Here is an 11,486-nt window from a genome sequence, read left to right as displayed (position 1 = left end):
ACACGCTCCGCGGACGATGCGCAGGCGCGCTCCGCCGCCCAACACGGCGCGCCCCGATTGGCCCCGCGGCTGCCCGGCAACGGCGGCGGCGGCGACCGGGCTGTGGGGCCGTACCGGGGCCGTACCGGGGCCATACCGGGGCCATACCGGGGCCATGTCGTCGCGAACCCTGCCGCTGCTGTTCCTGAACCTGGGCGGGGAGATGCTTTACATCCTGGACCAGCGGCTGCGCGCCCAGAGCATCCCCGGAGAGAAGGCGCGCAAAGGTGAGCGGCGAGCGGGAGCTGTTACGGGTCCCTCCGCTCCCGGTGTCCCGGTGCCAGCGGAGTGTTGGGGTGGCTGTGGTGCCCCCGAGCAGGGCTCTGCCCCCGTTCCCATTCCCCCGGTAACAGCTCAGGCTGCTCCTCCCGGGATACAGCCCCGGGACACGCAGCGCTGGCACCGGAGCATCCTGCGAGCTAACGGGACAGTCAGTGCCGCTCCGGGACAGGAGTTTGTTCGCCCTGATTTAAGGGCTCCATCGCAGTAATTACCGCAGKAATTAGCTCTCAGTGTTTTCTGGTCTCCGGCTAGAAGCGCAGCCCGCCGGGACGATCAGCTCTGTGGAGTTTTGTGGTAAGAACAGCCCGGAGGTGTTGCTGGGGCTGGTTTGGGAGGTTCTCACAAAACTGGAGTCCGTGTCGGTGTTTCTGTGCTCAATTGTGGAGTTAAAGCTTCAGGAATGCATTTTTGSATTCAAAATAACTCAGGATTTGGTTGTGTCAGCGCAGGTCCTGGGCTGTTTGGGCAGACCAGGTTGAGTTTACAGAAACAAATTTGTAAATCCTGTGCAGACACAGCACATGCAATTGTGTGAAATTCAAGTACCAATCCGGCTCCTGAAACCCTTGTCTGGTTTTTACACAATCGCATTTGGGCAAAATACTTGTACAAGWAGAGCCTTGTGCCTTTACATGAGGCACAAAACTCCAGCTCACAGCCCAGCACCTCTGTATTTACCACTTGAAATTACCACAGCCTCGCTTTACAAATCCTTGCAACTCTTTGTCTTGGGATGGGGAATGTGCCTCGGGAAGCTCCAGCATGCTTTAATAAAAAAAAAAATTTGATATAAGCTTGGTATTGTAATCCCTTCTGCCTGCCCTTTATGAAGTTCTAAACAATGAGGGGTACACTGTGTAATTATTGCATTGTTTGTGAGGGGGCAATTTGTAATTATTCATGTGTGTCCTGAGAGAATRATCTGCTGTTCATACAGGGACAAGTTTAGGATTTTAACTGAATTAAATTTCAGTGGAGTATCTCAGCAGGAGAATTGGACTGTTTTTGTATTTCCACACCTAGATTTTCTTTTCTTCCAAAAAATTGTGTGTTAATTCCACCGAGATGTGGCTCATCCACACTGGGGTGTTTGTTAATGCTTAAAGCTGTTCACTCAAATATTGGTTACATGTAAGTGCAAAWTACAGCTGAAAAGTACCCAAGCTCAGTGCAAAGGGTAAAATTGGATATGCACTGAAGCAGCAGGATTTTATCCAAGGGGAGGGTGAGGTTCTCATTCAGTGCTGAATGCTGATGAGAAGAGACAAAATCCATTAGTTAGCAGTTTTTTTCTTCTTTTTTTCTGCCTTTTTTTTTTTTTTTCAGTTTGTTTCTTTTCTTCTCCTTGCAACTCTTGTTCTTACATCTTGAACTGCTGTTTTGTTTTATATGCTTCGTGTAGATGAATGGACAGATGTGGACAGGAAACGAGGTACAGTAACTGCTGGCTGCATGCACCAGTCCAACCCCACGTGCCCACCTGAGGCTGTTCCTGCAGCCCTCAGTCTGTGTCACAAATGAACAGTGATGCTCACCTGGCCCTTAAATGCRCTTCTGACYGTAAATCAGTGAAAAAACAGACCAYATMTCAAAATYGTATGGCCTCAAAAAATCAGCTGTTAATTTAACCAAGGCTATAAATGGATCAAAACTTTTTATCCCGGCGGTCTTGCCTGCAAAAATGATATTTGTGTTTCTCTGCTGTTGTTTTAATGCAAGCATGTGATGTGTGAGCATTGTGCAGGTCGTTTTTCTGCTTAAATGCAGGAATATTGGGTATGCTCCGTTTTTTTTAAGGTTTTATCCAATTCTCTGCTCAGGGTTTGGACAGGTGRACTCCAGGGATGATCGAAGGTGTTCCTATCCCAGCTGCTTTACTCACCTGTGCTGGTGGTCACACCTGGCAGAGTGATCCCAAAAGAGCAGTGGCTGCACTTCAGCCAAGTTTATCCTGACTGGAATGTTCCTGAGGGTGGGATTGAGCCCTTGGGTGTTGCAGGGAGCAGCCAAGGGGTGAACACATTTCCCTCTGGAATCTGCCCTGGGACAGGAGCCTCCTGCAAGGACTGTGCTGAGGAGTGAGGAAATAAATCTGTTGAATCTCAGGTTTTTGCTGGTTGAGCATGAGCAAAACTTCCTTCTGAGCAGTCCTTTTTAAAGAGAAATCRGGGTTATAATTCATGCTTTGCAAAATAAAAATAATTGGTAGGTTTTAATATTTACTGAAGGTAAACACACTGATGTCCTGGAGTTTGCCCCAGCTTTTTTTGCTACATTTACATCCTGTTTCCAGGCACAAGCTTTTCCCATCCTTTAACATCTCTGAAGTGTRGGAACAGATTCCATCCCATCCAAAACCACGAGGAGCTGCCCAGAGCTGTGACATCGTGAGACAGGGGCAAGGTTCCAGGCTGCCCCATCAGTTCTCCTGAGAGAGGGAACATTTTGCCTGTGCTCAGTGATCTCAGGAGAGTTCTKGAGTCACCACCCGGGGCTGTCACTGATGGGGCTGTGATGAGATTCCCTGAGGACCCACAAACCTGTGGCATGTGTGCTGTGGCTGTCCCAAACTCAGAATGTTCATTCTGCTGCCCCAGATATTCTCAGGAAAGCACCAGCATACCCCAGACATAGCTCCAGTGCCATGTCATGCATCCCAGCCATGTGAGTGACACGTGCTGTCCCCAGTGACTTGGCACGGAGAGGCCAAATCCACCAGTACCCCCAGTTTCAGTCCTGCCCATCACACTGGCTGTACTGGTTTCCCTCCTCTCACCCCAGTTGCTGATCCCTCTCTTTGCTCAGTTGCTTTTTCTGTGTCACTTGCACCATGTCCCCAGGCCAATGTCCCTGTGTCACCTGCCACTTTGTCACCCAGGGCTTCCCTGAGACCTTTGCTGGGTCTTTATTAAGCATGTGAGAGATTTATTATCATTTTGTCCTTTACTGTGATTTTTTTAATGTCTTTCTCAGTTCTTTTTATAGCCCACACAAGAGGTTTTAATTTCAGAAGATAATTTATGTCTGTGGTTCACACAGACCTTCAATTCTGTTGAAAAATCACTGTCCTGGGAGGTGTCTGTCTCCTGTTGTTTGGGTTTGGATTGTGACTCTCTTAAGACAGCAGAATCCTTTGTGTGGCAGCACACACAAGCAGCTTTAAAATATTTTCCTTAATAGCACTACAAAGCAGAAATTCCTATTTTTGTCATAATTGATTCCTGCAAAATTAACTAGATACTAATATTGACTAATACCAATATATGTGATTTTCTCCAGTAAAAATTAGGCAATTTCTGCCTCACATTGCAAATAGGGATTGCTTTATGGCTAGTTTATTTGAAAGGAGGGATTTTTTTTTYCCCTGTTTGTGATTAGGTGTATTTGTAATCCAGGCTGCTCAGGAGCTGAGATCTGTCTGTGGTTTTGGGGTGTTTAAACCAGGCCTAAGGAGCCCCGTCAGGTGCAGCACAGGGGCTGCTGAGCTGTGTGTGAGCAGTGCAGGAGGAACCTGTAACCAGCAGGTTTGGGGAAGGGAGAGAATCACCTCAACTCCTATCTGTATCTTCACTTTTTCTCCTTTTCCTCTTTTTTTTTTATTATTTATCCTGAGACTTTTCTAATCCACAAGAATTTTCTGAGTTTATTATGAGCATTATTATTATGATCTTCATAACAGTCCTGTGCTTAGGAAAACCCACACTTGTAATCTGTGACCTGACATATTCATTTATCCTTTTTTTTTTGATAGAGAAATAAATATTTATTGATGATACCTCTGTAGAGTGTGTCAGGGAAATAATAAAAGTAGAGATCCAGCACAAAAGCTCAGATGCTGCATCTGCTTGAACCACTGCACAATGTTTTCCATCTTGTTTGCATTAAAAGCTCCATAAGCAGAGCACAGCCCTCACGATCAGCACTCCTGAGCTGTTAGAATTCCTCAGTAAATCACATAACAGTTCCATGGCTAAATGTACACCAAAAAAACCTGAACCACACATAAGGAAGTTTGGAGTTCTGCATTTGAGCTGCTCTAGGGCCTGCAGATGTTGCAGTTTGGCTTGATAGAGATCCCAGGGATAKAAATGCTTTATTAAATACCTGCCAGTGTTAATCCCTTTGGAACAGAGATTACAGAGAGCCCTGCAGGAGCTTCTGTTGAGAAGTTAAAAAATAGACTGGCAGTGTCAGAGGGTGTCAAGGAACAGGCACAGCCAGGTAGCTGCAATCTGCAAAGATCTACCACAAAGCAAAACCRTCTCCTTAGGGAGCAGAACTGGAGCTTTTTTAGATAATGACACATCAGAGCAGCCTATAAACAACGTTATTTAAAAGTGAAAAGTGCCAACCACAGCTGTAAAACCAGGGCAACAAAGCCAGCCTTATTCCCACTGGGAAGCAGGGCCTGCTCCCTTCGGCTTGATGCCTAAAACAAGGCTCACCTGAAACAGAGGCCCGACAAAATTAAGAGGATAAAAGCAGACAAATTTAATCCAGGCCTGCTGGTACATTCAGGGCAGACAAAGCCTCCTCCTGAGGCTACACCCAAAATGGACCCCGAGTCACGAGATCTTCACCTTTTATCAGTTCTGCCTTATTAAGATATTGGGCATCAATTCTCCAATGACACCTTCAAGTGATGGTGTCACCCACCCCAAGCTGCTCCCCCCAATTCTCTGTTGTTTCCATATTTTGGGGCTCTGAGGCAGCGAGGTGTCCTTGGATTTCAGGCTCAGAGAGGAATTGTTTTGTCTAAAGATGGGACAACAGGAGCTTTAGTGCTGTCCAAGAATACAAATACATGAAAATATAGAAACTAAAAATCCTAAGGCATCAAGGTCAGGTAGCATTTGTGCCCCGGGGGACATGAGCTGGCCTAGCCCAGGTGGGACTGAGGAAATGTTGGATCTGGAGGTGCTGTTCCCCCTCTCTGTTGYGCTCTGTCCCCGCTCTGCACAGGTGACCCAGGTGAGCCTTGCAGCTGGGATGGACCAGGACACACTGTCCCAGGGCAAACCACAGAGCCTCTTTGTCTTTGCAGTTATGAACGACATCATTGCCACCATGTTCAACAAAAAGTTCATGGAGGAGCTGTTCAAACCCCAGGATCTCTACTCCAAGAAAGCTCTGCGCACCGTGTACGACCGGCTGGCTCACGCCTCCATCATGAGACTCAACCAGGCCAGCATGGACAAGGTAACACAGATCTGCACTTCCCTGCTGTCCTTCATCACTTTCTGTTGCAATAATTAATCTGTGGGTTTAACATTTTGAAGGTTTCCTTGTATAAAAATGTTTTTTTTTTCTTGTAAAAATGGTTTTTTCGTTGTAAAAAATGGTTCTTGGCCAAGCAAATCCATGGTGGTATCAGTTTCCTCAGAACTGAGTATTTTTGCTTGAATAGCTAAATCCTTGATTTTAACAAGTTCACTGAGCATTCCTTGAGTTTATCAGATGTTTTCATAAATATTAAAAATACACACATCTGTGGGTGTGGGTAATATCTGTATTTCTGTACCCACAGCCACAGTCTGGCAACTGCAGGTGTTGGAATTATTGCCTGCAAAAAGTGTATCCACAGCCAAGTTAGAAAAAAATTGTAGGAATGGGATTACCAGAGAACCCTTCACCTTGGGTGTCAGGGCTGCTGAAATTCATAGAATCATTGAGGTTGGAAAAGCTCTCCAAGAGAGTCAAGTCCAACCTGTGCCTGGTGCTCACCTTGTCCCCAACCCAGAGCTCTGAGTGCCACATCCAGTCATTCCTTGGGCACTTCCAGAGATGGGGATTCCACCACCTCCCTGGGGAAGCTCTTCCAATGTTTAATTAAATCTTCCATGGAGAAATTCCTCCTGATGTCCACCCTGCCCCTGCCCTGGCCCAGCCTGAGGCCGTTCCCTCTCCTCCTGTCCCTGTTCCCTGGAGCAGACCCCAAATCCCCCCAGCTGTCCCTTCCTGTCAGGGAGTTGTGCAGAGCCACAAGGTCCCCYCWGARCCTCCTTTGCTCCAGGCTGAGCCCCTTTCCCASCTCCCYCAGCTGCTCCTGGAGCTCCAGSCCCTTCYCCAGCTCCAYTCTCTRGACACACCCCAGCCCCTTGATGTCTCTCTTGCACTGAGGGATCCAGAACTGGACCCAGCACTCGAGCTGTGACCTCACCTGTGGGGGAAAAGGGCCCCACAAGCCCTGATTCTGAAACCCAGACAATTATTGTGTACGACTGARGCCTGGGAAAAGAAAGGGATGTTAACAGCCTACATGGAGGAAGAATGCTGCATCCTTGAGAAAAGCAGATTAGAATGCAGAATTKATAAYRCAGGTGGCTGRAAATTATAAGCRTTACTAATACTGTAGCTTTTGCAAACTCACCAATTATATTCTGATTACTAATTAAACAACTGTCTCTTGACCAATGTATGTTTGACACAAAYGTATACTCTAGTTGCWMAAGYAGATAAAAGAAGCTTATCCCATAATAAAGTCCTTCTTTCTTTCTGTTTTTTCACCCACTTTTTGTGTGTTTTGTATCTATTCTTTTCTGTCRCTGTTTGACCASCAGCRACACTCACCTGAGCATTGGTGACRTTGGAGACCCAKCAGGAGGKCTGGGGATGGGACTGCAGAGGTCTTGTTTTTTTAGGAAACAARGCTGAAATGGTTCCTTGATGCTGGCCTGAATCCCTGTCCATCCCCAGGAGGTTTCCTGTGTGACAGAACCAACGTTCCTGTGCTCCTTTGCAGCTCTACGACCTCATGACTATGGCCTTCAAATATCAAGTGCTGCTGTGCCCTCGGCCCAGGGACATTCTGCTGGTCACRTTCAACCACCTGGATGCCATCAAGGATTTCATCTCCAACTCCCCTGCCATTCTGAATCAGGTGGATGAGACCTTCCGGCAGCTGATGGAGGTAAGAATCCTCAGAAAAAGGGTGGGATAAACTGTGTTTTGAATTTATGGCTTTTTACCCCTTTCAGGTTCATCTTAGGGATTAGTTACTTAATTGGAGAGAGCTCCAAGTCAGGCACTTTTCTGTTGGCCCAGTTTAAATTAATATATTGCTTATTCAGCCTGATTTAAGCCTCCACTGATTTCAGCAGAAATTAAATCAGACTTTCAATCACAGACAAAAACTACTGATAATAATCAGCAGCCCCCTTAGACCATTTCTGCTCCCCCTGCAAGTGGATCAAAATATGCTGTATATTCTGTGTATCAGAATATTCAGATGTGCTTGTTCCCCGTTTTCCTSGGTGGGACATGGAGCACCTGCAATTCCTGATGGTGATGGTTTTCCAAACGTGATGGTTTTCCTTTTCCAGACCTACAACTGTCTCTCTGATGGTGAATTCCAGCTCATCAGGCAAACACTCCTCATTTTCTTCCAGGACATGCACATCAGGGTAAGAGCCCAATACAACAAGGCAGGGAGAATGAYAGGGAGTTTGGGGCTGGAATACAAAGGGATCTGTTCATAAACCCTGCAGGTTGGGTTTGTTATTTATGCTTTTCAGTCATCTTGATGTACTTGTAATTGCGCTCAAATTTCACAAATKGAGCACATAATGCTGAATAATTCTCCAATATGATGAGAAAAGGAATCTGTCCTTTGCTGACTGATAACTCTGTTTATCTTTTTTGAAGAAACTTGATATGAAACCTGAGTGTGAAGTCTTGATATTCTCTAAATAATCAYGCTCACATGCACAAATAGGACATAGTTTTCTATATAAATTTTTTAATCAGTGTGCGCATCCTCTCCACCACAACTCCACATTACTGGCATTGTAAACACATCTCTATATACACATCAAAATCTCTAACAAACCACCCCCAGTGTAGGCAGCGAGGCTCAAGCTCAGATTTCAGGGAATTTCAGGTGTGATGTTTGCAATTTTTTTTTTTTTTTGCAGGTCTCCATCTTTCTGAAGGACAAAGTGCAAAACTCAAATGGTCGCTTTGTTCTGCCAATCTCAGGGCCTGTCCCGTGGGGCACTGAGGTTCCAGGGCTCATCAGGTGAGCTGGTGCTGTGTGTGAGGCTGCTCAGGGAGCAGCATTTCATTCCAAAGGGCTCAGGAATCCAACTCAAACTGCCATTCCTATTGCATGGATAGCTAAACCTCCCATAAATACTATTTAAAGGGCAGGATTTGGGACTAAATCACCCACCAAAGAAATGCAGAGCTGCTTCTGGAATTTTCTGTCCTAGTAAATTAKCTATTAGTAATTTATCCTAAAGAAGAGGCATGTACTTCCTATTTATCCTATAAAAAAGGTATGTATGGAATAGAATTTTATTCCCCTTGTGCAGGAAGCAGAGGAAGTAGATACTGAGAATCAGGACTAAAATGGCTAAATATTTCAATAATGTCTTGTTTTTAAGGATATTCAATCACAGAGGAGTGGAAGTTAAAAGGACTGAGTTCAGCACTGCTGGGAACTACGTTCTTCCACAGAGAGAAGGATCTTTTGAGCTTTATGGAGACAGAGTCCTGAAACTTGGAACAAATATGTAAGTAATTCTTGTTCTGTGTAGAAACCTGAACCAAATGCTGATTGTTCAGAAGCACATCTTCACCTGGTTTTGGCCTCTTTTGCTATTAATTATCAGGTTGAGTTTGTTCCAAGATGATGTCCTGCACCAGGAYATGTGTGGACAGTGTATAAAGCACTGTGGAAAACAGCAAAACTTTGATTTATGTCCACAGGGGAGCTCCTTGAAGAAAGAGTGTTCTCACGCTCACATATTATGTGAAGTGTGATTTATTTTAACCACATTCAATAAGTCTTCTCTGTTCTCCATGTTTGCCTTAATGTGCATTTTCTATCCAAAAAGATCTGTGTTCCTTCTCGCAGCTTTGTCCCTCACACACTTTAATGTCCCAGTACTGCACCACGCTGAGCTGTAACTTCTCATTGCAATTGTTYAGCCTTCAGAAAAATATCCTAAAATCCTGGATCCTGTGCTGCTCCCTGTGGTTCCTACTCCTTGTCCCAGTAACAGGCTGCTCTTCCCCGTGTGTTTTCCCCTCTAGGTACAGCGTGACCCGGCCAGTAGAGACACACATGTCAGGATCATCCAAAAAAATGGCATCCCAAGCTAAGGTCAGTGTTGACCTGTTCCTATCACTGCCTAAACAGGCCAAATTCTTAGTYCCTAGGTATGGGATAAGTTCAGGGAAGCTTTTCTGTTGTTCCCAGAGCCTCATCCAATCTCCCAAAGTCTTTTGAAGCCAGGGGAAGGGCACATTTTCCCAAAGAATCCCTTGTGCAAGGATGTGCTTGCATCCATTTTAATCTCCTCAGAAAACAGAAAGCTGGTTTTACAGATTTCTCATCTGTCCAGTTTAGCTGGAAAAGTGTCTTCTGCTGAGTCTATAAATTCAAGCAACCATTTCCAATACTGAGCTGGTGATTACTGGTTTTCTGCACAATCTGTCCCAGGAACACCAGGRAAATGTGTTTATATCCCTCTGAAGGATATGTATGGAATATCAGAAAAGCTTTTTGCAGCCCTCATTTCCCTGRTAATTGCCCAACATTGCTGTTTCCTGCAGGAGAACATAGTCCCCAACCCTCTTGCTAAAGAAGAGCTGAAYTTCCTGGCCAGGCTGCTGGGAGGTTTGGACATCCAGAAACCGGCTGGTGGCGAGACAGGATTTCGGCTGAACTTGTTCATGACCGACGAGGAGGAAGAGTAAGCTGGAGTTCTTCTTGCTTTGGGTTTGGGGAGCCCTGTGGGGAGTCCTGGAGAGCAAAGCTGGCCCTTGACAGCTTTAGGGTCAGACCAGCACGTTGTTATCCTGCTCCAGATGTCTCCTGTTGCTCCAAGCCCCATCCAACCTGGCCCTCTGAGCATCCTCTGAGCATCCTCTGAGCATCCTTTGTGCCCACAGGAGCCTCATGAAGTCTGATTTTTATCATTTCCATTTACACTTCATGGGATTAACCCCTCTTTTCATGTTTTTAATCAAGACACGCTGCACAGACCAGACCAGAGGAGCTGTCCTACAAGGTTATCAACATCGAAGCCACAGAGGTACGTAACATGTTTCAMATTGCTGTTTCTCACCATCCCTGCCTTGCTAAGGACCGTGCTTCACCCAGAGTAATGACTTAAAAATACATTTTTTTCCCATTTCACTTAAGCTCCTAACTAAGTAATGGCCAATTTTCTGTCAAGCCAGTGGAACTGGTGATTATTTATTAAGAAAACTTGAATCCTAACAAATACCAGAGCAAGTTTTTCGCTGAGTTGGGTGCAGAAGGAGCACTCCAGCCCAACCCCAGCCGCGGTACCATCGGCGGCAGCTGAGTGCGGTGTCTGTCCCGCAGGAGCCAGGGCGGCGGGCGGAGCTGTCCCGCATCCTCGGGGAGATGGAGGTGGAGGAACCGCGCCCGGATAGCGCCGAGAAGGGCGAGGACCTGCTGGCGCTGATGGATGGGCTCTGAGCGGGACACGCGGGAACCAGGACTTGGGGGCACCGTGACACGCGGACACCGGGACGCGCGGACACCGGACTTGGGGACATCGTGACTTGGAGACACCGCGACACGAGGTCACCGGGACTTGGAGACACCGCGACACGCGGGCACCGGGATGCGCGGACACCGGACTTGGGGACATCGTGACTTGGAGACACCGCGACACGAGGTCACCGGGACTTGGAGACACCGCGACACGCGGGCACCGGGATACGCGGACTCCAGGACTTGGGGACCCCGGGACACGCGGGCACCAGGACACGTGGACACCGGGACTTGGGGACACCGAGACTTGGGGACACCGCGACACGCGGACACCGGACTTGGGGACATCGCGACTTGGGGACACCGCGACACGCAGGCATCGGGATACGCGGACACCAGGACTTGGGGACCCCGGGACACGCGGGCACCGGGATACGCGGACACCGGGACACGTGGACACTGGGACTTGGGGACATCGCGACTTGGGGACACCGGGATACGCGGACACCGGGACACACAGGAACCGGGACTCGTGGACACCGGGACTTGGGGACGCCGGGCCACGCGGGCACCGGGACCGGGGGACACTGCGACGCGTGGACACCGGGATGTGGGGACACCGGTATTTGGGGACACCGCGACACGCGGACCCCGCGCGCGACTGGGCGGGGTCAGCGCGCGAGGCGGCCACGCC

General features: G+C 47.6%; 1 protein-coding gene across 1 annotated transcript; it reads left to right on the top strand.

The window, feature by feature from the left end:
- Nucleotides 1–101: 101 nt before the first annotated feature.
- On the top strand, nucleotides 102–10,797 carry OSCP1 (organic solute carrier partner 1). The gene is made up of 10 exons (XM_057387257.1): nucleotides 102–266; nucleotides 5,366–5,520; nucleotides 7,064–7,231; nucleotides 7,644–7,724; nucleotides 8,235–8,338; nucleotides 8,706–8,834; nucleotides 9,358–9,427; nucleotides 9,880–10,019; nucleotides 10,298–10,361; nucleotides 10,658–10,797. The coding sequence occupies exons 1-10, from the start codon at nucleotides 155–157 to the stop codon at nucleotides 10,772–10,774; spliced, it is 1,140 nt and encodes a 379-aa protein (XP_057243240.1). The 5' UTR covers nucleotides 102–154; the 3' UTR covers nucleotides 10,775–10,797.
- The last annotated feature ends 689 nt before the right edge of the window (nucleotides 10,798–11,486 follow it).

The sequence above is a fragment of the Malurus melanocephalus genome, unplaced genomic scaffold (genome assembly GCF_030028575.1).
Source record: "Malurus melanocephalus ecotype Western Australia unplaced genomic scaffold, MMel_1.1 scaffold_1163, whole genome shotgun sequence".
Classification (NCBI taxonomy): Eukaryota; Metazoa; Chordata; class Aves; order Passeriformes; family Maluridae; genus Malurus; species Malurus melanocephalus.
Note: the sequence above shows the minus strand (reverse complement) of the source record. Positions and strands in the feature narration are given on the sequence as shown.